The 27,492-nt window shown below is 44.1% G+C and overlaps 1 protein-coding gene across 1 annotated transcript in view; it reads right to left on the reverse strand.

Annotated features, from left to right (window-relative positions):
• Window positions 1-22,644, reverse strand: part of pcca (propionyl-CoA carboxylase subunit alpha) — a gene marked incomplete at its 3' end in the record, with an annotated part of 38,031 nt that extends 15,387 nt beyond the window's left edge. The window contains 18 exon segments of the mRNA XM_042216175.1: window positions 306-408; window positions 833-1,046; window positions 1,129-1,204; window positions 2,645-2,713; window positions 2,796-2,870; window positions 3,265-3,408; window positions 3,699-3,849; window positions 6,544-6,638; window positions 7,474-7,576; window positions 8,580-8,658; window positions 9,246-9,282; window positions 12,607-12,738; window positions 12,816-12,869; window positions 13,833-13,946; window positions 19,069-19,137; window positions 19,824-19,871; window positions 20,017-20,094; window positions 22,536-22,644. Coding sequence (XP_042072109.1) covers window positions 306-408; window positions 833-1,046; window positions 1,129-1,204; window positions 2,645-2,713; window positions 2,796-2,870; window positions 3,265-3,408; window positions 3,699-3,849; window positions 6,544-6,638; window positions 7,474-7,576; window positions 8,580-8,658; window positions 9,246-9,282; window positions 12,607-12,738; window positions 12,816-12,869; window positions 13,833-13,946; window positions 19,069-19,137; window positions 19,824-19,871; window positions 20,017-20,094; window positions 22,536-22,613 — 1,719 coding nt within the window.
• Window positions 22,645-27,492: the final 4,848 nt, after the last annotated feature.

Below are 27,492 nucleotides of genomic sequence, written 5' to 3' on the forward strand. Positions count from 1 at the left end.
TGAGGTCAGACGGCCCAGGATGTGAGTGGGCGTTAAGGCGTCTGGGGAGGGATCTCAAAACTGGATTATAGATGGCAGAGAGTTGGTGTCGTAAACCCCGCCTCTGTTCAAAGATGGTCGCTCACAGTGGACGTAGATGCTTCTTTCACTCCTCTAAAGTGAAAAGAAGTCCAGACGCTTTCCTTGCAAGCTCCTTTGACTACGATGACCTGGATGACTGAGAACCTTCACAGACATACTTAGGTTTGTCCTTTTCTCAGCTGTCTAGCAAGAATGAACGAGAACAGATGTGCTTTAATACTCACAGTATAAACAGTTCCTGATTTGCTGATTTGCACATCCTGGCGTTCCTCACCCAGCTCCACACACAGCTCCCAGTGGCTGCTTTTCACAGGAGTGGAGGCCACCCTGAAATGAACAAACTTTAACCGAGGCCTCATCGCTGCTCCTGAGGTCAGCTAACGCAGTGACCCCATAACTGACAGATGAGACACAGAATAATGGTTTGGATCTATAGATGTCAGACGTGCTAAAACGAAACTGACAAGTTAATTTTAATAATAATGCCCTTTATTATAAGAACTTTAACTTTAATGTTTAAGACAACAAAATATCACGCAGTGTATGAAAATCTGCTGGTGTGTATGAAAGAGATGATGTGGATTGTAGTTTAAAAGTACTGTGAGTGCTCAGTAACAGCTATATAAATGCCAGTCCACTCAGGCTGAACCGTGATCGACTGCACTTTGATTTAGGATACAACTCCAGCCCTATTACTTTCTCCCCAGAATCCCATCACGTAGCACCAAACAACAAGTACTGCAGCATTCACCTCTGGGTGCTGAGGACCTTTGCTGAACGAAGCTCAGCAGCGATGTAGAGCACTGCTGCTGATGCCAACAGCTCCCTTTTTGCATCTGCCTCTAGCTGATGGCCCTTAAAGCCATCAGGGTAAACCTCTGGGAGGAAGTTGGTGCTGATGTGACCAGAGACAAAGCGAGGATGAGTGATGATTTCTCGCAGGAGAGGAATGTTGTGGGTCACACCTGGAAAGAAAACGATCCAACTTTAGAGAAATAAAACCCAACAAATGTTGTTTTAGTGACAGACTACGAACATGTACTCCACCTCTGATCACATAGTTATCCAGAGCGTCCTCCATCCTACCAAGAGCTTCAGCTCGTGTAGCTCCGTAGGTAATCAGCTACAAATTGATATCAGAGAATATTAATATGTTATTATTGAACCAGTCAAGTCATCAGGAGCTGCTGTGAATCATCACTAACACGGCTAGAGAAACAGAACATCCCATAACTGAGAATGAGCACCTGCACCCTCACAGAGCACACAGGTGAAATTTTCTCACCCGTTTCCTTTTAAGCACATGCACTGATTTAATGTAAGGTGTTTAATTCCTGGATACGCGGTGCATGTTGGTATCGTCCTGTCGTATATTAAGTGATGAGCACAATTCCTGTTCAAGGGCTGAGTACTGAGAGCAGAAAAGTGCTAAATAAGAATCTTTACACAAGCAACTACACCACTTTCTATCAAATGTTCACACTTACAGACTCTGATGAACGTGTCAAGAGCAACTCGGGGTTCGGTACTTTGACCGAGGACACTTTGGCAAGCAGGCTGGAGCAGGGATTGAAGCACCGAGCTTCTGATTAGTAGACGACCTGCTCCACAAACACCCCATCTTACCCACTGTGTCCTCAGCCGTACACTAGATTCAACGAGGAGCTGGAAACAATCCTCAGATTTTGGTTCACACTGACACAACAGCATCATGTGAGTCTCCCATTTCACCACATCTGCTGGGCTGAGACCTGATGAACGTGGAGGTCATCTGAGTGGAGTGAGCTCATCTTCATATTCAAGACACCAGACTGAGATGATCCGAGCTTGGTGACACGATTGCTTCCAGCAGGATAGCTTGCCATCAGAAGATGGTTCACTGTGTTCATGAAGGGATGGACATCGTCAGCAACAACACTCGGGTTGGCATGGTGTTTAAATGATGCTCGGGTGGTGCTAAGAGGCCCAAAGACTGCCAATAAAATATCCCCCCAGCCTTAAACAAGCTTGGTCACCAGGGAACACTTTTCAGCTTTGTGCAGTTTTGGTGAGCCTGTGCACACTGTAGCCTTAAGTTTCCTGTTCTTAGCTGACAGACACGGCAGGTGGTGTGGTCGTCTGCTGCTGTATCTGCTTCACGGGTCAACATGTTGTGCATTCAGAGATGCTCCTCTACAAACCTTGGTTGCTGTAAGTGGCCGACTTCTGTTGCCATCCTGAAAGCTGTCTGACCTCTGGCATCATGATATCGTGACTCTTACTGAAGGCCTGACTGAGTGCCGTTAACGTGCACGACTGACATCGCTCAACCTTTTCATTTTTATCATTGTATTTATCTTTTTTGGTCAGGATTAAATGTAGGAAACACAGAAACTTGTTTACGGTGACAGAAAGAGGACTTTTACTAGTCTGGCCCACGGCTGTATGTGGCCCACGAGTAAAGGGAGTTTGCGACAGCCGTCTTACCAGCAGTCATCTGTGAAGCAGCGACCTCCTTCAAAGATCTGATACAAATAAACTTTGGAACTGAATGGTTACATTTTGTATCCAATATATCACTGACCTTAGAGATCATGGGATCATAGTAGATGCTGATGTCACTTCCCTCCTGAATGCCGCTGTCTACACGGACCTGGAGGAAAGCAGAGTGAGCCAGGAAACGACAGCGTCCGGCAGACCGCGTGTTTAAAAAGAAAACTGACTGATCGACTCACTTTGTCAAGGTTGAGTGGCTCCTGGTATTGAGACAGGCGTCCAATGGAAGGAAGACCAAAAGACTTGTAAGGGTCCTACCAGAGGAAACAGGATTTTTGGGTGTTTTTACTTTTATTCGTGTTTCACTCAGGAATGATTCTTGTCGGCGGACAACGAGCAACGACAAGTTTGACTGAATGTAAATAAAATAAAACAAAAAAAAAGATGCCGTCTTTAAACAAAGGCTTTAAATTATTTTTTAATTATTGCACTGCTTTTATATTTTCTGCAGTCCCAACTTTAGCAAAATAAAGGACCATCTTCATATTTTATGTGCATATTTTCAACTATGTTTGCAAAGCTGTGTGATTAAAGTAAACGAGTAAGGTTCATGTGATCTCAGTTACCATTACAGGTGCACACACACACACACACACACACACACACACACACACACACACACACACACACACACACACGCACACCTACATCTGCATAGACACGGCACTCAATGGCCCAGCCATTTATTGGGATATCTTCCTGTGTGTGCTGCAGTTGGTAACCCTTGGCAACCCTGATCATCTGCTCCACCAGATCCAAGCCAGTGATACACTCTGTAATTGGATGCTCCACCTGGAGTAGAAATAAGCAGTTTATGAAGTACACACAGGATTCAGCTCGGGGTCAAACTCTGCCCTATCTCAGTGAGTTTGCTCGAGTGTGGGAACAGCAGGCTTTGTTTTTCCCTGTGAGGGCCCACAGACACCCTCTCTAGTTTTCAGAGAAGGGTTCAAACTTTCCTTTTTGATTAAGCATATAGTTAGGGCTGGATCAGGTGACCTGAAGGTGAAGGTCTCCACCTTACAATATAAAGCGCCTTGAGGCAACTGTTTGTCATACATATAAATAAAATGGAACTAAACCTGTAGTCGTGTGTTCATCTCCAGGAAATAGAAGTTCTTCTTAGAATCCACTAGAAACTCCACAGTCCCAGCAGAGGAGTACTGCACAGCTTTGGCTAGTTGGATGGCTTGCTCACCCATTGCCCGTCGTGTGACTGGGTCCAGGAAAGTACTGCATGGACACGACACAGAAGCTCAAACTCGTTTCACTGAAACAAAAACAAACAGCTCGAGTCTTCCAGCCACCTTTCATTGCAAATTATTGAAGAGCAAAATTAAAAATCTGTGTTTTATTGCTGATTATTTTACACCTGATTGCTGCTTCGCTCCATCATACAGGCGAAAACAAAACATTTTTTGAGGCATTTCTCTGACATGGACGGCGTTGTGGCAGCTGTGGGAGAGATGAGGACGGAGATAAACTCCGCGAGTCACAGGCTGATCTGTGATTACCTACTTTGGAGGACCACGTTGCTTCCCTGCAAACTAAAGTAAGGGCACAAAACTGAGTAAATATGCCAAAGGAACAGCAAATTAGTCGGGGAGGACACAATGAGAAGTCAATATCAAAGAAGAAGAAAAAGAGGAAGGAAGGAAATTAATTATAATTAACGAGATTGCCCATCCTGTTAAAATTAAAAACCTTTAAAGACTATGAAAATAAAGCACAACAGATTAGAGCTACAACAACGTTATCATTTTGAATGATTCCACTTTGCTTTGACACTTGATTTAACGCACAGTTCTGTAACACTCAGTCGTGATTAAACAGACCGGTGTGTTGTGTGTGTGTGTGTGTGTGTGTGTGTGTGTGTGTGTGTGTGTGTGGTGGACTTAACAACTAATGGCAGGATAAGAGAAATCAGAAGTAAGAACTCAGCCTGCTAAGTGTTTTCTTAATTTGGCACTAAATACATTTAAAAATAAAAAACACAAAAACTATCAAACAGTAAGAAACACAACCATGGACATACAAAGACCACAGTGGAGGTCAATAAGCATGCGGACTAAACATTTTTGTAATTATATAGAACTTGATAGCAGCTCCATGTACAGGGGAAGCAGCCCGCAGATGCAGCCTCTAAAAAGCTTTGGAAGAAACAAAAGTGGATGTGAAACCAAAGTAGCCTTACAGAAGTGTCAAATAATGTCTCAATGACCTTGTAGTACCATATCACCCTATTAGAGCACTTCGCTCTCGCTCTGCAGGCCTACTTGTTGTTCCTAGAGTATTTAAAAGTAGAATGGGAGGCAGAGCCTTCAGTTTTCAGGCCCCTCTTCTGTGGAACCAGCTTCCAGTTTGGATTCGGAGACAGACACTATCTCTACTTTTAAGATTAGGCTTCAAACTTTCCTTTTGAAAATATGTGCTACGGTGACCCCGAATCCTCCTGTTAGTTATGCTGCAATAGCGCTAGGCTGCCGGGGGCTTTCCCATGATGCACTGGGTGTTTGTTCTGTTTTCCTCCCTTAACCTTGCAGCAGATGGCCCCGCCCCTCCCTGAGCCTGGTTCTGCCGGAGGTTTCTTCCTGTTAAAAGGGAGTTTTTCCTTCCCACTGTCGCCAAAGTGCTGCTCATATGATTGTTGGGTTTTTCTCTGTATGTGTTATTGTAGAGTCTACCTTACAATATAAAGCACCTTCAGGCAACTGTTGCTGTGATTTGCTGTAATAAAATATAATTGAATTGAAATGAAATAGAGATAAGAACAGGTACAGCAGGCGTGGGAGGATATTCATTTTTATGGAGCCTAGTTTGGCACTAAAGGCAGGTAGACCATCCTGCCACGTCTTTGTTTGCTTCATACAGCTTTGGTGTATTTTTAGTCATGTTGCCCTCAGGGTATTTTAGTGATTTAAAAGGATTTCATAAAGGATTGCACTGTTTATTTTAAACGATATATCATAATATCATAAAAGGAACAAGCTGCATGATTCTGTTGACTGATTTCTATTCCTGTGATTGAGTTTGTCTAATCCAAGTGGAATCTTTCAGTTAGCGAGCCAGTCGTTTTAATCTAGCAGTGAGATTTGTATAAATCGCTTTAATGCACTGAATGGCCTTTTCATTAAATCAAAATCTTCCTAATGTTAAACAGATTATTAACTTTGTCGAATGATTTTTCTGCATCTAAACTGATCCAGGCAGCTGATATTTGATTTCCTTGTATTCTCTGTATCACATGTAATGTGCTCCTCATATTGTCTGTGCCTTACAATCCCCGTTTGATATTATAGAGGTGTATGTGTTATACGCTACACTCAGGATAGTGATTGCTCTATAATTTTGACATATTTCGTGTTTGTCTGTTCTTGGTTTGGGAAGTACGGTAATGACAGCTTCCTTCCAGCAGGGGGAGTACTTTCATTATTTAAATATCTGTGTCCTCCCCTTTCTTAGTTCAGTCATAATTCTAACCCTTAACCGAGTTTCCCAGACCGCTGACATTTAATGACAAGATTTTAATCTCCCCATGTTTCATCTCCATGTTTTACTAATTGACTAATGAGTAAAAACTAATTAAAGCGCTTTGAGTGAGCAGAAAAGCGCCATGTAACAACCAGTTTGTTTACTATTTACTTGCTCTATGTCCATTTGAAGCTGTGGTGGGGCGTGGTCTGCGGTGCCGCTGCAGGGAAGATGGACGCACCTGCACGGCATCTGCAATCACGCCTCGCCGGCACAAAGGCTGTGCTGTCGGTCAGTACATCGTTGTTGTGATGCGAGTCGGGCTGTGAGCTGGAAAGCTGCAGCCGACTGAGTCGATTGTGTGAACAACAACCGAGTCAATAAAGACGTCGTCGGGTCTGTCGTGGGTTCTTTACAGAAACAAATAACTGCGAAGCCCAAAAACGTCTCACTAACCTGGGCGCCTCTTCCACTACCTTCTGGTTCCTCCTCTGGATGGAGCACTCCCTCTCATTGAGCCACAGAGCATTTCCATGTTTATCAGCCAACACCTGAAACAGGTTTTCAAGTCAACACACTATGTGGTTTACACATGTCGCTGAACATGCCTGCATGTTAGAGCATCTGTCACAAAAGTCCAGAAAATTATTCTTTGAAATCTAAAAACTTTATTAAAATAAAAAACACCAAATTCACACTTGGATCCTCAGACGTGAGCTGGTACAGTGTTCCTCATGTTTCTCTTCAGGAATGCAAGAAAACCATTCAGCATCTTAGTCAAACAATAATCACGTGTTTTCCTATTTTTCAGGTTTTTGTAAAATGTTGCATAATAACAAATATAATGTGTTAATGATTTTGGTAAATACCAACACTGTTCATTTAGGGCAGCTGTGGCATAAAACCTTTAATTCATTCAATGCATTCCTAAGCGCTGCACACTGGGATCCAATAGTTTGAGCGCACATCAGAACCTGTCACTCAGAGTGGACGGCTGTGACCTACGAACTTTTCAGGCTGGATTCAGCCAAACTCTGGCTCCCGTCTGCAGTCTCAGCAGAGAGGGAGAGTCGTTAGGCTATGCTTCGCTCTGTTCACGGTCTTATTAGTGCGGGCCTGCTGCATGTCTGACTCACAGGAGTCAGTGTGACCTTTTGACTCTTCAAGCTTCTTTGCGTGGTGCATTGTGAGATGGCGTTTTGTGAGAGCTGTTAGGTAACAGCCTCCTCTCGACTCGACTGAACAGACTGTCGTGCAGTTTGTTTCTATTTCAGTGAATCTAGAGCTGAGACGAGGAGTTTAGGAATCAAAGTCACCTCCGCTTGCTCTTTTGGCTTTCATGTATCCATCAAAGTTAAAGGAGATCAGTGTAGACAGTTGATATACCTGAATCTCTATATGTCTGGGGTTGTCTATGTATTTCTCAATGAGCAGCCTGTCGTCTCCAAAGCTGGATGCTGCCTCCTGCGATGAGAACCGGAAACCTTCCCTGTTAACAGCACACCCACAGATCACAGCAGTTTTAAAGAGCAAATGCAGACTTTCCATTGGTCTACAAGTAACAACAGGAAAACAGTTAAGTAAGTAAATAAGCTTCAGTTTAGAGCACAAGGAGCTGAATGAATAACTTTAGCAACAACAGGTGATTTTGACTAACGTCTGTAAAACACACGGGGACGAAACAAAAAGGAAGACCTGGACTGTTTAATGTCGTATAATATAACTGCTTGTGTTGTTAGGTTATTCAATGAGTTTGTATAGTGTTCTGGAAGAACTTCAGAGCTCACTAATGCCTCTTTTCCACTAGCACCCACTCCATCTGTTCTGGTTGTTTTCCATTACAGTGGAGTACCATTTGCTTGGGGTCATTAAAGCAACGCTGCCAAAACAACAAACATCATGACAATGGGAGACTCCGGCCTGGTACCAGGTACTACCATCTAATGGAAAACCCTACAAACCTGAGGCTGAACTGACCCAAGCAGCTACTAGTGGAAAAGGCCCACACATTTCTGGCCACTAGTTTAATTAGGGGCTGAATCAGTGTTTGGGGCAATAGTATTTTAACTGTGGTATTTGGAGCTACTTAAGGTCAAAGAGTTTAACTAATGTGAGCAGAAGACGCTGCACGAGCATCTTCCATAAGCTGCAGACGTACGAGCTAATAGCAGTAGCTTTAGTCCTTGTATTTGCAATATAAGACTGTACAGTATTACCTGAGGTAGAGTACTTTAAGTCATTACTACATAAGCAATGCTTGTAATAATAAAAACAATTACTTCTACGTTTTGTTCAACACATAATTGAGTGTGTATTTACTAAAAAATAGTAAATGGCCTGTATCTGTATAGCGCTTTACTTAGTCCCCAAGGACCCCAAAGCACTACATTCAGTCATTCACCCATTCACACACACACTGTAGCTGCCCTGGGGCGCACTGGCAGAGTAGCTGATGGGCTCGTGTATACTGAGCACGTGACCAAGTACAATACCTCGTCTCCTCATCGTTCCAAGCAATCCTCATTCCTTTCCCTCCTCCACCTGCAGAAGCTTTGATCATCACAGGGTAACCTGGCAACAAAACAAAACAACTGCAAAGGTGCATTTTTCACAGTCAGGCAACAGTCCTTCCTACACTGCGGGTGTAAAAGTCTGCTGCTGAACGAGCTGCTCAGTGCTCGTACAGTCTCATGCAGGGGTGGGAGGTGTCGTCCATGATGGATGTCAGCTTAGACATCATCCTCAGCAAAACCCCAGCAGCCTTTTAAGACTGAGGAGTAAAACAGACTCTTTATATTCCCACACTGAGAGTTCTGCTTTCATCTGTTCCATCTCTTCAGATATCGTAAACCTACACAGCGTTTACATCTTTAGCTTCTGTGTTTAGCACATTGAGTTTTCCTACAATGATATTTTCAACATAATAAATGTGTTATCTTTTGGTAACAGCTCCATGAGGATGTGATGATTGACAGCAATTCAACAAAAATAAATAAATACATTTAAAAAATAATCAGAAATAGGAGTAAACAGCTCGAGTGGGCCAGGAACACGTGTGTGGGAGATCATGTCTGCAGTAAACAAACTCACTAAGATTCTTCCTGTCATCACTAAAGTTTACTGTAAACTTTTAGCACACAGAAAAACCGATGACTTACCAATCTGCTGTGCAATCTTCACAGCTTCCTCTGCAGTCTGACACAGGCGAGGAGTAAAACAAAGTATTTAAGGGCAAATGCACATGTGAATATATGGATCCATTACTATTAACACATGCGGTTTGTTCACAGCAGCAATCACCTCCACAGCTGCACTTATTGCAAGAGGTGCAGAACTATTAAAGTGCTGAGCAACAGATCAGCAAAGCAAACTTTGAGAAGTCTGAAGAAATAAATGATTCTTATTTTAACTGAGACACAGCTGATCAAAGTCTCAGGTTGTTTTTCATGATCTGGCTGCTGTAACCAACTTTTTGAGGATAAATAAATCACATTTCATCTTCACAACAAAGGGAATAATATAATTTTATCATCTGTTTACATCCTGTTCAGAACTTTAAAGCTTAAAGCGTGGAATTAAAAATTCAAAGACAAAATCTTTAAATTCCAAAAATGAGGTTTTGCCAACTTGAATTCCTCCCTCAGTCTGAACATGAAGGTTCGTAACACCTCTATGAGAATCACAATGGACTGCACACATCACACTAAAGTGAATGCAGAGGAGAAGGAGCAGTATTAAGCCAAGCGTTGAAACAAGAGGTTAGAGTGATGTGCAAGGAGACTTTCTGAAGAAGCTTCGCTGATCAAACGCAATTTTTAGCTGGTTTTTTAGAACTACGTGACTTTAAAATGTAACACCGTCGTGGTTTTTATTGTTAAAATGGTTAAAACATAATTGCATCGTATTACAGCACAGTAAAATATTTTTTTAAATGACAAGAAAAATATGCCATAAATATTAACATTTGCTATAGATGCAAAAATCCAGTTTAGCTTATGTGAGTGAAGTTGGCCCCACCTTCTTCAAATCCAACAAAAGTGGTATCAACCGTTTGTGCTGCAAAAAGTTTCGTTTGTGCTGCTTCTGTTTTAAAGATATTAATGAAAAGGTAAAGGTCAAAAGGTCAACCAGCCCCCCCACATTACCCAAATCAAACAAAATTGATGTCAAATGTTTGTGCTACGTTTGTGCTGCAAAATTTTTTGTTCGTGCTGCTAACATTTTAAAAATTTTAATAAAATAACGTCTTGATGCGTGCTTAATCATCCAGGTAAGTAAATCCCAAAAGGTTGATTCTGTTCATCTGGACATTTTCAGTTGGAGAAACGTTTCGTCACTCATCCAAGTGACTTCTTCAGTCTCAGCTGACTGCAGGTTTCCCCAACCTATAAACAGTACATTTGCATAGTGAAGGAAACTAGCGCCACTGAATGAACAATGTGCTGGGGGGTTAGTTCCATGATTGTTAGTATGCAAATTCTTATGACCATTGATCAATGACAACTAATCAAAGCCTACTGATCAATGGCCATGAGTACCATTCACAGAAAGTGGGGAATGGCTACAATCACAGCATTGTAGGATGGCGAAAGATGTACCCTTGGGCCCCCCTTCTCGATTCAGAGATGGTCAGCATCCTGACAGCCCGATGGACGAAGCTGTCTCTCAGTCTGTGTGTTCTGGCCCGGAGGCTCTTCAGTATCCTTCCTGATGGCAGCAAACTGAAGACGCTGCTGAAGGGATGAGTGGAGTCACCTGTAATGGAGAGGACCTTCCAGATGAGTGCAGCTGCTCTCACTACCCGTTGTCATTTTTTCCTGCAGAACCCAGTGCAGGAGTCATACCACACAGTGATGCAGCTGGTGAGGATACTCTCAACTGTGCCTCTGTAGAAGGTGCTCATAATGGGGGTTGAATCTCTTGTGCTTCTCAGTTTGCAGAGGAAGTAGAGTCGCTGTTGGTCTTCTCCACATTCAGGGACAGGTTGTTGTTGCTGTACCACTCTGGCAGATGGTTAACTTCACCCCTGTAGTAGATCTCGTCGTGGGTCAGCAGAGTGAAGAGAAGGGAGCTCAACACACATCCTTGGGGAGCCCCCGTATTCCGTGTTCTTGGGCTGGAGGTGTTGCTGTCGACCCGTACTGTCTGCTGTCTTCCTGTCAAGAAATCTAGCAGCCCGTTATACAGCAAGGTGCTGATCCCCAGCAGATCCAGTTTGTGAATGAGTTGCTGGGGAATGATGGTGTTGAATGCTGAACTGAAGTCTATGAACAGCACTCTGACATATGAGTCTCTAGTGTTCAGATGTGTGAGGGCTGAGTGAGGGGCAGTTGAAATTCCATCATCACTTGAGCGTTTTGACGAAAGCAATAATTTGATTTGATGCATGACTAACCGTTCAAAGCACTTCATAATGATGGAGGTGAGTTTGACAGGACGGTAGTCCTTAAAGCAGGAGGTAGATGACTTCTTGGGTACAGTAATGATGGTGGAGGCTTTGAGGCATGTGGGAACGGCGGTACTGATTTTGGCCGGTTCGAGCCCCGGCTTGGACAGTCTCGGTCGTTGTGTCCTTGGGCAAGACACTTCACCCGTTGCCTACTGGTGGTGGTCAGAGGGCCCGGTGGCGCCAGTGTCCGGCAGCCTCGCCTCTGTCAGTGCGCCCCAGGGTGGCTGTGGCTACAATGTAGCTGCCATCACCAGTGTGTGAATGTGTGTGTGACTGGATGTGTAAAGCGCTTTGGGGTCCTTAGAGACTAGGAAAGCGCTATACAGATACAGGCCATTTACCATTTGATCCTGTGATCTCTTATGAACGACCTCCAACGCTTCCGTGACTGGGATGTAACATCTCTCTCTCACTGTACATGTACTGTTTATAAAATTAGGGAAACATAACCTGCATTTGCAGGACAAATGTTTGACATCAATTTTGTTTGATTTGAAGAAGGTAGGGGGGCCAACTTCACTCACATGTGTTTATAAGGTTGGAAACCTGCAGTCAGCTGAGACTGAGGAAGTCACCTGGATGATGACGAAACGTTTCTCCAACTGAAAATGTCCAGATGAACAGAATCAACCTTTTGGGATTTACTTACCTGGATGATTAAGCACGCATCAAGACGTTATTTTATTAAAATTTTAAAAATGTTAGCAGCACAAATATTTTTGCAGCACAAACCAGCACAAACATTTGACATCAATCTTGTTTGATTTGGGTAATGTGGGGGGGCTGGTTGACCTCTGATGACCTCTAGAAATTTTTATTAATATCTTTAAAATGATAGTAGCACAAACGAAACTTTTTGCAGCACAAACGTAGCACAAACTTTTGATACCACTTTGTTGGATATGAAGAAGGTGGGGCCAACTTCACTCACATGTTTAGCTTTAACCTATTAATTGGAAAAAAAAATATTAGTGAAAAACAAAAACCATGACACAGCCGATGAACAGCCATCAGACTTGATCTAGCAAACGCCTTCGCGTTTCCATGCATTGCCGTTTTGATGGCCCTACCTTGACAACGCCATCGAATCCTGGGATAGTGTTGACTTTGGCAGCCTTTGCAATTAGCTTGCTTTCAATTTTATCCCCCATCGCCTGGATAGCATGGGTGTCTGGGCCAATGAATGCCACACCTTCTGCTGCCTGGCAACAAGACAAAGTACCATGAGACTCCTAACAGACTTTGTGCTGAGAGAGAAGTAATTCACTGCATAACTCACCAGTCGTTTTGCAAACTCTTTATTTTCAGACAGAAACCCATAACCAGGATGAACCTTAGAGAGGAGAAAAAAGTCACACTTTCAAACCCAAATATACTTTAAAGGAGGTTTGGAAGAAAACTCCTTTCATGCATAAACAATTGCTTAATTGTACTTATGAATTACAAGCTGTTGACATCAAAAAGAGTCACAACAGTATTACTGCATCTGACCTAGAAGGAGACTCTAGCAGGACTGTCAACACAAGTCTGAATGCATGTTAACGGCCTGGACACTCCTGGCCGTAGGACTCCAATGTAAATAGGTATACATCATGCACTTTGTCCCCTTTCAGCCACTGAACAGGTGGCTGTAGCTCAGAAGGCAGAGCAGCTCATCTAATAATCAGAAGGTGGTTCAGAGCAAGACACTGAACCTTAGTTTCTCTCTGATGTGTTCAACAGAGTGTGAATGTTAGATAAAAAGCACTTTGATAAACTCACCCACTGTACTTTGCATTGTTTTATAAAACATGCATTACAAGCCTGTCCCTTTTATTTTGGAGGCAACAACTTAAAACAAATTACACTCATACATGTGTGTAAGCAACTACATCATCAACATAAAAGCCTCTCTGCAGCCCCACTGTAACATGACGGAGGACACTGCAGGAAATCTGAGCTTCAACTGAAAAACAAAATGACTCTTTGGAATACAGAAAAGCATCATCTTCATCTTAACATGAAGACAGAAGTCGATTCGGACCCAGAGTTACCCCTCTGCCTCCTAGTAGATGCACCTGTCGTATGAATTTCAAAATTTTACATCACCTTGTTCTCAAGGTATTCCATTCACAAGATTTTCAGAAAACCTGACCTCTGACCTCTAACCTTAAGGATGCAGTCACTGAGAATCAAACTCCTATAAGATTGTCAGTAGATGCACCTGTGGTATCAGGTTCTCGGGTCATCGACTTGGGCTAAATACACAAAATGAATATGCAGACGCCCATCTGCACAAGTCATGTCATTCACTTACAGCTTGTGCTCCAGTCACTCTGATGGCATCCATGATGGCATCCATGTTCAAGTAGCTTTTACTGGTGGGGGCGGAGCCAACACAGACCGCCTCATCAGCCATCTTTACATGAACCTAGATCCATACAGAGCAGAACATTAACATCCACAGCAGGAGGTAAACCGAGGCTCACTGTGCGGCTAAAACACCAACAACAGTTTTCACTGCACAGTAATCTACTCATATACCCATTCTTTGATGAAAGATTTTATTCCAGATGATGTGCTTTAAAGTCACTAAAACGGTAAAACAAAAAAGTGAAAAATGAATGCAAAGGTCATATAGAACCTAGGCACACATGTTGGGCTCGCTTTCACATCATACTTGTAAAAGAGTTACAGAGAATCGTTTGTTTGAAGCAGCGGAGGCCTCGGTGACTTTTTGCACTGTTTTTAAGGGTGATCTGAAAAGATCTGAGCTCACGCTTCCTGAAGTGCCACTCTGTTTTTGTTTGAGTTTAAGTGCACTTTTTGTATAATGTGCACACGGTGTTGTTCCATGGCATTGCAAGAGAACATGCTCTACCAACGTCCCACAAACAAAGCACCGACAAACATCGTTTAAAGCTCTCCTGCTGCTCACAAAGGATCTTTTTGAGCCAAATGTTGATTATCATTCAAAGTTTACACTAAAAAGGTGATAAAACTTTAAGGCGGTAGTTAGGGCTGCCACAAACGATTATTTTGATAGTCGACTAGTCACCGATTATTTTTGCGATTAGTCGACTAATCAGATCATCATCCATTGGACGTAAAACGTACAGCTTATTGCACCAGCAGCATCTGCTCTTATATAACTATCATTAGCTTACAGCTTTAAGTGTTTAAGGTGCTAACTAAAAATAAAGACAAGATGATAGTTTATTAAATTTTAATGAAATTTGCAGATTGTTTCGGTGAAGTTTAATAAACTCCTTGCTATCTAAAATATAACAGGACACCGGAGTAAATTCTCCAGCATCTCACACTTCTGATAATCAGCTGTCTGCTTGACGTTTATTCAGCTGTGTAAAAACTATAACTTTAATCTCAGCCAAACCGATTTACTCAGGAACAAATAAAATACTGAAAAAAGCCAAACAATAACATTTTAAGTTATCTAAGTGACTCATATATCATGTTTAACCTGAGTAGTGAAAGAGGGCAGTGGGTTTGAAAACGATTTGCCGGGAGTCCGGTGTTCTCACGGCTCTAGTGAGTAGTGATGGGTCGTTCGCGAACGAAATGGCTCTTAGAGCAGACTCTTTGAAGTGAACGACGCGAGCCGTGAGGTTTGTTTTTTGTTTTTTCCCCCTCTCTCACGCCCTGTTTTCCGCTAAACTCCGCACGCGCAGCCTGTACTTTGCGCTGGGCAGAGGGGGGGGAGGGGCGTTAGTTACACTAGCAGTAGCACATGAACAGAGCCAGAGAGAAAAAGAGCAAGGGACAACAACGTCACATTGGAAAGGTATAGTAATCATCCACTATTTTCAGTTGCGGATGATAAAGGATTCAGAAATCATGCAGGTCCATATGACAGAGAATGTGCATCTTCTTTTTGTTTTAATATTTTAATTTATATTTAATTGTGTTGTGATTTGCAGTGTTTTGTGTTGTTTCACGTTAAATTTGTTTAAAAGGAAAAAGCTGAAAATTTAAATAGTTAAAAGTTTAAAATGTAAATAGTTTTTTTTTGTATTATATGATTTATTTATTACATTTTATTTGGAGTGAATAAATAAAGTATATTTATGGTGGCCCTTAGAGACAAAGCACGTACAAACCCCAAAACGCGTACAAACTCCAAAACACATAAAAACTCAGAAGCACGTACAAAAGACAACAGAAGTACTCCAGGATGCTAGGTCGCAGTGTTGAGCTTTTGTTACCTAGTGGCTACACAAGCCAGGAAGTATCAACAACCGGATTTGGTGTGTGGTAGTAAGATCTTCAACGCACACCTCTGGCCAAATGGTGGACACCAGAGGTGAAGGGAGCCACCAGGCTGAAGAAGGAGTCCTATCGGGCTTGGTTAGCCTGTGGGACTCCGGAGGCAGCTGACAGGTATCGACAGGTCAAGCGGAATGCGGCTCGGGCAGTGGCTGAAGCAAAAACTCGGGTGTGGGAGGAGTTCGGAGAGGCCATGGAAAAAGACTTTCGGACTGCCTCGAAGAGATTCTGGCAAACCGTCAGACGTCTCAGGAGGGGAAAGCGGTGCTCTACCTGCACTGTGTATAGTGCTGGCGGAGCGCTGCTGATGTCGACTGAGAAAATTGTCAGGCGGTGGAAGGAATACTTCGAGGACCTCCTTAATCCCACTGACACGTCTTCCGAGGAGGAAGCAGAGTCTGGGGATGAGGGGAATGACCCGCCAATTTCCGGGGGCGAGGTCACTGAGGCAGTTAAACAACTCCTTGGTGGCAGAGCCCCTGGTGTTGATGAGGTCCGCCCCGAGTTCCTGAAGGCTCTGGACGTTGTAGGGCTGTCCTGGTTGACACGCCTCTGCAATGTTGCGTGGAGATCAGGGGCAGTACCTGTGGACTGGCAGACCGGGGTGGTGGTCCCCATCTTTAAGAAGGGGGACCGGAGGGTGTGTTCCAACTACAGGGGGATCACACTCCTCAGCCTCCCTGGGAAAGTCTATGCCAGGGTGCTGGAAAGGAGAGTTCGTCCGCTAGTCGAACCTCGGATACAGGAGGAACAATGCGGTTTTCGTCCTGGTCGCGGAACACTGGACCAGCTCTTTATCCTCTCGAGGATACTTGAGGGTGCATGGGAGTTTGCCCAACCAGTCTACATGTGTTTTGTGGACTTGGAGAAGGCATTCGACCGTGTCCCTCGGGGTGTCCTGTGGGAGGTGTTGCGGGAGTATGGGGTGTCTGGCCCATTGCTACGGGCCATTCGATCCCTATACAACCGTTGCAAGAGCTTGGTTCGCATTGCCGGCAATAAGTCGGACTCGTTCCCGGTGGGTGATGGGCTCCGCCAGGGCTGCCCTTTGTCTCCGGTTCTGTTCATAATTTTTATGGACAGGATTTCTAGGCGCAGCCAAGTGGCGGAGGGCTTTCGCTTTGGTGGCCTCAGAATCTCATCTCTGATTTTTGCGGATGATGTGGTTCTGTTGGCTTCATCGGGTGAGGGCCTCCAGCTCGCACTGGAACGGTTCGCAGCCGAGTGTGAAGCAGCGGGAATGAGGATCAGCACCTCCAAATCTGAGGCCATGGTTCTCAGCCGGAAAAGGGTGGAGTGCCCACTCCGGGTCGGGGATGAGTTCCTGCCCCAAGTGGAGGAGTTCAAGTATCTCGGGGTCTTGTTCGCGAGTGATGGGAGAAGGGAGCCGGAGATCGACAGACGGATTGGGGCTGCAGCTGCAGTAATGCGGACGCTGCACCGGTCCGTCGTGGTGAAGAGGGAGCTGAGTGTAAAAGCGAAGCTCTCAATTTACCGGTCGATCTACGTCCCTACCCTCACCTATGGCCACGAGCTGTGGGTAGTGACCGAAAGAACGAGATCGCGGATACAAGCGGCAGAAATGAGCTTCCTCCGAAGGGTGGCTGGCCTCTCCCTTAGAGATAGGGTGAGAAGTTCGGCCATCCGGGAGGGGCTCAGAGTAGAGCAGCTGCTGCTCCACATCGAAAGGAGCCAGCTGAGGTGGTTCGGGCATCTGACAAGGATGCCCCCTGGGCGCCTCCTGGGTGAGGTGTTCCAGGCATGTCCCACCGGGAGGAGGCCCCGGGGCAGACCCAGGACACGCTGGAGAGATTATATCTCTCGGCTGGCCTGGGAACGCCTTGGTATTCCCCCGGATAAGCTGGAGGAGGTGGCTGGGGAGAGGGAGGTCTGGGCCTCTTTGCTTAGGCTGCTGCCCCCGCGACCCGGCCTCGGATAAAGCGGATGAAGATGGATAGTACAGGTAAATGAATTTTTTTAAATTATTTGAATAAATATGAGTGCTTGTCTATAAATACACAAACAATACACACATGCTTTCAATTGTGTAATTTAAGTGATCTGGGTAGCTCTGTTTTGGAAGTTCAGTTAACGCTAGAAATGTGTTTTGGAGTTTGTACGTGCTTTTTGGAGTTTGTATATGCTTTAGAGTTTGTACGTGCTTTGTCTCTAGGGGCCATATATAAACATATATAAATAAAACCACTTTTTTTACATTAGTAATTCCTTTTCTGCATAATTTTATATTATTGTTAATGATAAATTAATTAAAGCAACAAAACAACCTGAAGAGCCGGTTCGGAGCCGAAAGAGCCGGGTCTCTAAAAAGAGCCGGAAATCCCATCACTACTAGTTAGCCTTGCCCCCGGCTCGCTATCGAGCTAGTGGGTAACAGACGTCTCCGAAAACGTTGGAGCGCTTTTGAAAATATGTGGTGTCTTGATAAACTGAGCAGATATTTGAGGTTTACACAGCTACATTCTCGCCTGAAAATATGTTAAACGTTTATTTTGTGACCCAGAAAGATTAATAAGAGTAATACTAAAACTAACTAGCTGCCGCCATTGTTGACAACTGAGCTGGGCTGCGCTATGAATTCTGGGACAGAGCTTCTTCTTCTTCGGGTTTAATGGCAGCTGGCATCCTTGTACATGCAGTGCTGCCATCTTCTGTTTCAGTCCGTTATTACACTCTTAAATCCTGCTATTATTCCTGCGTCTTTTGGGATCTTACAAAGCTTCAAACGACGCGTCGACTATTAAATCAGCCGTCGACGATTTTGATAGTCGACTAATCGTGACTAGTTGACTAATCGTGGCAGCCCTAGCGGTAGTGTACATGGTAATGTCAGCACACAAACAAGGTTTTTTAATCATCAGTCAGGTATGAATAACATTAGTCATTATACCTGACTGTAACACAGTCAGTGCAGAAGCATCAGCTGATTTATCACTGCCCAGGTGTCTGATCCAACACTGAAGTGTTAACTATAAACTATGTAATATAAAACCATTCCTCTTTGCATGAACGTGCATTAACTGTTAACTCTCAGGATAAAGTATTTAAGTTAACCGGAGCTTGAATTTACGTTTAACCTACTGAATCACATTCAGATCACACTGAGTTTGAAAATTCAAATGAAACCCTTGAACACAAAGACAAGTCCTCAGGTAGGTGTGAAATAAAACTAGCATGCAGTTATTCAACACGAGGTTATGTCTAACATCAGAGTTCCCCTGCTCCCTGGAAATGCACAGGTCGTGACTCACAGCGCTGGAGTCTACATCACTGTGAACAGCCACAGTCTGGATGCCCATCTTCTTGCACGTCTTGATCACCTGATTGAAAACAAGGAAAATACCTCACAGTAGAACATATCAGCAGGCACAGCCAACTGCACCAATCAGCTGCAGCATTAAAAGCACTGAGATATGAATAATATATAGAGGATGTCATTATCTGTATTGGAAATCATGGATCCCGGACGTTTACCCCACCACTACAGCCCCCGTGCTGCTACATAATATCAGGCAGCTGGTGGCTGAAAGGTGGACCCACTGATGCAGAAGTTAGCATGAGATGAAGAACGTAGGCAGAGCACCTTTCACAGCTGAGCCCTGCAGAGTTTCCTGCTGCAGCAATGAGACGGGCTGTGAGCTGCAGCTGCTCTCTGCTTCATTTTAAGATGAACAGCTTGACACGTCCACGCATGAAACACATTCACCGTGACCATGACTTAACATTAATCACACACGAAAACTCTATTTACAGCTGTGTGAATGCTGTTTTTGGCATTTGGATAGGTCAGGGGTACGGACCTGTTATTGTCAAGGATCACTTTGCTACCTGTGGTCCCATACGAGCACAAGTACTGTCACATTTAAAGAATTCTGGCACCAACTTGATGTAAAAGTCGATACATATCAGTGGCATTTATCCATGAAGTCAAAGTGGAATTTCCTCTTAGTCCCCCCAAAACAACCAGCTGTTAACTGTACATATTGTGTGAGTCAATGAGAGTTACCCTGCAAGCAATCTCTCCTCTGTTTGCAATGAGGATCTTATCAAAGGTCTGCGGAGGAAGAAGACAAACAGCAACGTTGCATTACTACAAAGACTTTGTACTGAAAGTAAAATATATAGATTTTCTTAATCAGCATTGTTGAAAATATGAATGAATACAAAAATGAAATAAGCAGACGAGAGCCATGCATTACCTTTTCATTGGGACTAGATATGGTGGAATACTGAGCCTCTCTCTGCACAACACAGCATCTGGACTGGAGAGGGGAACACTGCAGAGCACACAGCACAACTTTACTGTTAGTGCGCACACACACACACACACACACACACACACACACACACACACACACACACACACACACACCATTACTGATTCTTAGAAACAAGTATCCAAATATGCTACAAAGAGCCTCTCATTGAAGTTTAAGTAAAGTCGGATATTTTCCTTTGAAGTTTTGCTTGAAGACTTCAAAGCATTCTTCTTCATTTTTATTGACAGTTTTGAGCCGGTAGAGCAGTGTGCTTGTGGCTGAAGTTCTACACAGGTGAGCAGGAAGAGACTAACTGCACCTACTTATGCTCGCCAGCTTTGACAATAATGGGGTTTATGGTTGAGCTCGATCGCCACCTGCTGGACTGTCTGCCTGCCTGCAGTCAGTGTGTAACCATGCAGCTTTGGGAGGAGAGCGCGGAGTGCTGGAAACAGTGAAAAGTGTCACTGGCTGCGCTTTTCCTGCTTTATTTGTCGTTTCTCTGAAGCTTTGGTCCGTGTTCCCGTTGCATCGCTCCCCGCTGGGACTGCGACGATTCATCGAGTAATTCCAATGAATCGATTATGAAAAATTCTCGACACGCATTCTTCGCATCGATTGTCGTCTAACGCGCGGCTCTGTAGCAGATGCGTTTAAACACCAGCGTTTCTCCGACATTTTCAACTGAAACAAAGCTGCAACAGAAATGTGTGTAGGAGGAGTGAATGAACGAGAGCCCCCAGCTTTAACATCACACTGCAGAACAACAGCAGCAGTGATGATGACGCGGGAACAGTTTAACGTGGAGCCCGAGTCTGTCCACACACCGTGACATGCTGAGCGTGGAAGAAACAGCAGCGCTGTTCCTGGAATCAACATTAAAACCTTTACAGGGAAAAAGTCACAGGAGGTCTGCATCAAAGCACCTGATCAACTTTCAGCTACAAAGTGTCTGACACAGCACAACATCTGGATCAAAACATGCAGATGAACTGTCAACTTGGTGTGACTCCGTGTTTGAGTTGCACAGCTCGCTGAAGGCTGACAGCTGTCGCGATAAGGTAGCTACCCCCTGCATCGGGAGCGCGCGCTGTGCATGGAGCAGTGGGATGAAGCGGGGAGCTTCCACCAACCTTCAATCAGTAGATGACCTGCGGCACCTCCTGAGCTACAGCCACTCCAAGTGCCTGACATGGCCTGAGCTTTTAACTATTTGTTTGCAGCTTGTTGCCTGGTTTCCGTCTGCTTGTGTTTGAGGTGCCGGTGTCCCGGTTGCACAAACACGGGATGTTTGGTGTGCAGGGTCACAGCAGCCGACTCAGTGCAGACAGAGGAGGGAGAGGGCAGCACAGTCCCGGGAATGTCTGTGGCATGAAAGCGTGAAGCAACAGGCCACACAGTCACCCGCAGTATGGGCTCAAAATGTGGTCATAAATATTTTGTACTTGTAAATCAGTTTTGTATGTGTTAAAAGAATTTGTGTGTGCGTAAAAAAGATTTGTATGTGGACTTAGCCAAAAACCTGCAAGTTACAAGTACGAGTTCTGACCCTATTCTTTTGAAGAACCAGCAAAAAAACCAAAACTCTTGTAGAGGACATAAAGTCAGAGCTAGAAACGACAAGGAGCAGGTGCATCTAGTACAGGTAGAGCTGCTGCAAAAACCCACAGAGCCCAGCAGCCAGCGCAACAAATTCTGGATCCTTGGGTTTTAGTTAGCATTAGCAGCACATCCTGCGTCCCATGTGAAAGGACCTTTATGCTGCGCACTGTGACTCACAGCAATGGTCCTGGGTCAGCCCTGACTTTGTGTTAAACTAATCCTAAAGTAATGATGGTATTTCTAACCACTGATATACCACAACTTTTTCCTTTCAACAGCTGCTGAAAGTTAGGGGACCTAGCTGCTATCGGATATTTATATAGCGATCCTCCAAACTGTATCACCCTTCAAAGACCTGCAGTTCAAAAAAGCGCCCCTCCGACAGCCAAACCCAGCTGTTCTCTGATTGGATAGTTAAATTTGTGATTGACATGACATTGACCAATCAGATGAAAGCAAGAGAAATAGGGTCAAAATTCGTACTTGTCACTTGCAGGGTTTTTTTTTGGCTAAGTCCATGCACAAATCTTTTTACACACACACACACACACACACACACACTCTGTTTACACATACAAAACTGATTTACAAGTACAAAATATTTATGACCACATTTGAGCCCATACCCGCGAGACTCAGTGTCTACTCTGCTGCACAAGATGCGCGACACAGCAGCGCCAACATGTCAAGTTTCAGCGCAAAATACTTTGAAACCTCTAACAGTGTGGTACAGCCCCTCGTAATGGAAACTCCAAGTTTGTTTCCAGCGGCTGTTCCGTCACAGACTCTGCGGACTGTGCGTTAGCTGTTTGTGGAGGTCCTCTGAGTGAAAGCACAGACCCTGGCGGTCAGCTCACCTTTACAGCGAACAGAAGCCTCTTTAACGTCGAAGGAACACTGTGCGCCGCCATGTTGCCGATCATCCACAACGTCATGACGTAGCGTGCAGAGCGCACAGCCGCAGGAGGCCAGTGTGGTGCCAAAAAGTGATTTCCGGTATTTAAATAGTAAATACTGAATCATGCCAAGCCAGAAAGAACATTTGTGCCATAAGGTAGAAGTGCCAATCAGTTTATAGCAAAGACACTTTAATATGTCCTTTGATTATGAACTCTGATTGACATTAAACATTAAGAGCGGCCAGGCCAACGGGGCAGCATCAATTGCAGCAAATATAAGATAGATATTTAAAGTGACCAAAAATGTTTCAGGTAGATTTGGATAACTCTTTTCTCTTAAGAAATCAAATTTAAAAACTCCTTTTTGTATTTACTCAGGTTATCTTTGTCCAACATTAAAGTTTAGTTGATGACTGGAAGCATGTGAGCAATGTGTTTGTAGATATGCAAAAAACAACAACTAAGAAATGAGGAAGGGGGCACAGCACTGCACATGCCCAGTGCAGGAGTCGTGATTCAAACCTTCCAGAGCTGCAGTCAGCCCTCGGATGAGCCTAATAACTTACACATGCTGAATTCTTTCTTGGCTGGAGAGCCTCCTGGGTTTAATCTAGGTGCAGAAATGTTTGCTTTGCACAAGAGTCCAAGAGCACCACTCACCAGAGCTGTGAAGATAGCACACCCCAACCCAAAAGTAACTTAAAATGCTTGGAACAAAATTTTCATTGGTATATAAACACGACTAAACACGCTTACTGAAAATGCTGTCCCTTTGTTTGCCATTAGGTTTCTGAGGGCCTCAGGGTGCTATCCTAGCTGATATTAACACATCACATGTCGGTTGCAGACACACTCACACCCAGACACTTCTTTAATTACATCCTTTAGCCTTTGAAGTTAAAGGGACCCACACAGTTGCTGCAGATTTCTTGGCTGAATTCATCCCCCGGTTCAACCACATCCCAACGGTGCTCTGTTGGTCTGAGCTCTGGAGACTCTGGAGGCCATCAGAGTACAGAAAACTCCTCGCCACGTTCTAGAAACCAATTTGAGATTATGTGAGCTTTGTGACATGCAGTGTTGGACTCAAACTCACAGTCTGGCTCTGGTCTTTAAAGAATAGCATTAAGGGTGCCAAGACCATATGTCAAGACACCAATACACCGCCACCACCACCCACATCCAGAGCTGCAGATACAAGGCAGGGTTAATTCACGCTGTGACATTACATCAAACTGCCATCTGAACGTTGCAGCGGAAGCCACGGCTCATCAGACCAGGCAACGTTTTTCCAGTCTGGTTGTAAGAAGAGGTTAATGGACTTACCTTCCAACTCTAAGCAGTCTGACCATTATTTTCTAGCAGAGTCACTCAGCGGATGCTTTCTTTCTGAGGTCATTCTCAGTTAACACTACAGAGGTTTGTCTGTGACAGTCCCAGAGCAGTCCACCTGGTAACAGCAACACCTCGTCCCAATTCTGATGCTCACTTCGAAGTTCACTGTTATCTTGACTACATGTGTAAAAGCATTGTTCTGCTGTGTGAATGGCTAATTTGATCTTTGCATTAACAAGCAATTCAGCAGGTATGCTGAAATAGCATTGAAATAGCATTGAGTTCACTCGAGCAGTGTCAGAAAGCATTTATCTGGCAACGTGCTTTAGTAATTTACCCAAGAGCATGACGATGTATTTGATTGGTGTTGCCTGTAGCTAATGTTACAAGAATGTATCAAATTTTAAATTCTGAACCAGCTGCTGGTCAAAATATAGACAGCTTTCATTTTAGCTTCTTTTCACTAAGATTAGCCCAAAAGCATGCTCCGCTGCTGTGAAACATCCTGGCAGTGGATGAGTGCACCCTCCACATAATCTTACTGCCACAGGCTGGATCGCACTTTCAGGTCTACCTTTCACATCACTGAGTCAGTCTGTACAGGGGAGCCACCTACCTTACTCTCTCTGTCAGAGTATCAAGACACAAGAACATGGAGACTTCCAATGCAGAAAACCCCTGATACAGTCAATACAGCCAGCTCTCTGTCTGCCTGGGGTAAGCTTTGACTTTTGCAATGTGTTCATGGCAAAATTAAATTACAACCTTTTAGGAGGAACCACTGTGGTTATGGTTGGTGGACAGTTCCACCTGCTGCAGGTCTCTGAACTTTTCTGGTGGGTGGATCATGAATCTGAGCCACATATGAAGAGTGCACTTTAAAACAGTTACTTTTTTAAGCAGTTTCAAAAATCATGCACACTTCTACTTCTTTTCTTGATTTATTGATGCACATTGTGTGTAGGACATGAGATTTTTGAAAGCTTGAGGTGCTGGAAATGAAGTGTAAACAAACACAAGAGATTAACTCACTCATAATCCAACCGAGATTCAGTACAAACAAGGACGTGAGTGTAGTTTCACTGACTTCTCCTACGTTGGATTAAACTCACAAATACTTCCAGACTTCTGTTTGTTACTAAAGACCTCTGTATGCTTCCACAGAGGTGGCGGCCTGACAGCAGAATCAGCTGTTCCAGATCAACCTTTTAAAGTTGTACAAACCAGTCTGCTCAAAGCATACAGAGACTATAAAGTACTCCCCTGTGTACCTGCTGGTTTGGTCCTGCCGTGTTACCTTGTGTACATTGGTGCTGTGACATCAAGGAAACATTAACCTCTTTCCATCAACTTGGCCCCTAAAATTGCTTCACCTAAGTGGAGCCCTTGAATTGGTCATTGATCCGTGTCTCTAGAGGTCGTCATGTACACAAATCTCTTTAATATTCGCTGATCCACTTGCACAAAGTTAACTCCTTATCTTAGTTCAGGTTAGCTAGCCATGACTGATAACTTGCAGTAAAACATTTTGTTTCATAATCAGGAGTTCCTCCCGTCCTTTCGGACACCATTTGAGCCGTTTCTGTTGATCCACACATTTTTAATGTGACACAGTCCCTTTGACCTTCTCCGAGGGCCACCGATGTGGAACCATGCAGCTGCTTGTTCTGGCCCGACCTGGATCTGACGATATGAGATCTGTTCTGCGAGTCAAATTTCACCAGTCCCTCAACTTTACGTGACGTACTCCTCGTCATCACTAGGTTCTGATTTGATGTGGTCTGGGTGAAGGAGAGGAAAGTGTGGTGCTGTAGTCCTGGTACAGACATACCACTCCTTAATGTTAGACAACTGAGGTAAGGCTGGGTTGACTGAGCGCTGGCTCCTCCGTGGGGTCCTGCCGCTCTGCTGCTGCTGGCTCAGCTGGCTCTTCAGGCCTGAAAGAGAGAGATCCAGAGGCATCGCTACCGGAGACGAACTCCGTAGCAGCAGCTTATGGTCCACTTCGCTGGCTGAACGGAGGTCCAATTCGTGATTGGACAGCAGAGAAAAATGAGTGTTTCTGTCAGTAAGTGATGGAGAGAGGTGGTTCATTTTAAGGTCAAGGGGCTCGAGGACAGCCGGATGAGGTTGCTGGAGTTGAAGAGGGATGGCATTGTACAGGTCCTGGGTTTCAGAGGTAGGTGATGACTTGATGTGAACCTTCATGTGTTTGCGCAGGGAGCTGGGGTGGGTGTAAGACTTGGTGCATCCTACTGCCTTGCAGTCGTAGGGCTTTGAGGCTGTGTGGACCTGCGAGTGCTTCTTTCGGTCGCTGCTGTTGGCAAAGCGCCGCTCGCAAAACTCACACTGGAATGGCTTCTCACCTGAAAAACAAACATCACACGCACAATTATCAGCCTTGCAAAGGGAATGGACCTGAAAAACTGACATTCAACTGGACACGTTCAAAGGAGTGATGCTGAGAAATAGCATTGTTATTCCAAAAAAGGACACTTGTTTCTAAATAACAGTAAATATTTAATGGAATCGTATTTTAACCTCCTAGGACCTGCGTCCACATATGTGGACATCACATTTTGGGTTATTTAGACCAAAATACTCAATTTTGCTCTACAAGGGCCTGATATCCACTTACAAGGACATTATGCTGCTACTGTTCTATCAAAATGTTAAGCGAATATCCTCATGTGTGGCTCTCATTTTTCTTAAAAACAAAAATAAGGTAAAAAAAAATCTGGTAATTCTTTGTTTTTACATTCATCAGGTCCCAATCAGCCCAAATATCAAAGAGAAATTAAAAATGCTGCCGTGGAAGAGCTCGGGTCTGAGGAGGTTAAATAATCAAAACTCATATCAAAGTTGGAACGCAGTGACCGATGTTCAGCAACCATCACTGAGCACACAGTTAAAGCAAGTTTAACAAATATGATGCTGCTGAAGAGGTGATCCTTTAGCTTTTAGGCATACATCCCAGTCAGGGAACAGCTTCCAAACCTCAGCAGAGTGATGTTGCTTTTTAAGAAATGAAGGTTGATCCATTGAGAAATTAGCAAAACAGCAGCTCTTGAATGGTGACTGAAAGCTTTGAAGAAGAAAGTCATCACCAACAAGAAGGCGATTGGTTACAAAAGAAGCAAATCTGTGAGTGCAGAACAAATGGTGCTTGATATCCTCTGTCAAGCATGGTGGAGGGAAGTTATGGATGCTGCATGATTCCTTCCCTTTGTTTTTAAATGTAATATCTCCAGTAAATGTAATAAATAGAAGGGATTTTAACAAAAAAATCTGCTGCAGTTTTAGATTAACAGTCAGGCACCACATTGATTAATGCAGCACCAAATGGACAGAAGAGCTGTGTAGGTCAGGCTCTCACTGCTTCCATGCAGACACGCTGCAGCTTGTGAGAGCCCATATGGAAAAGAAAAAGACAATATACTTATAAAGCTTATATGATTTACTCATCAAAGTGGCCACTTTCTCATTACTTTCATATATTGTTTTAGGAAGTGTCCAAAACATACAAGTTTCATTTCTATAATTTTTCAAGGGATCTCATATCTGTTTTCACTCTTGTATG

The sequence above is a fragment of the Haplochromis burtoni genome, unplaced genomic scaffold (genome assembly GCF_018398535.1).
Source record: "Haplochromis burtoni strain Fernald_Lab_line unplaced genomic scaffold, NCSU_Asbu1 Contig_945, whole genome shotgun sequence".
Lineage (NCBI taxonomy): Eukaryota > Metazoa > Chordata > Actinopteri > Cichliformes > Cichlidae > Haplochromis > Haplochromis burtoni.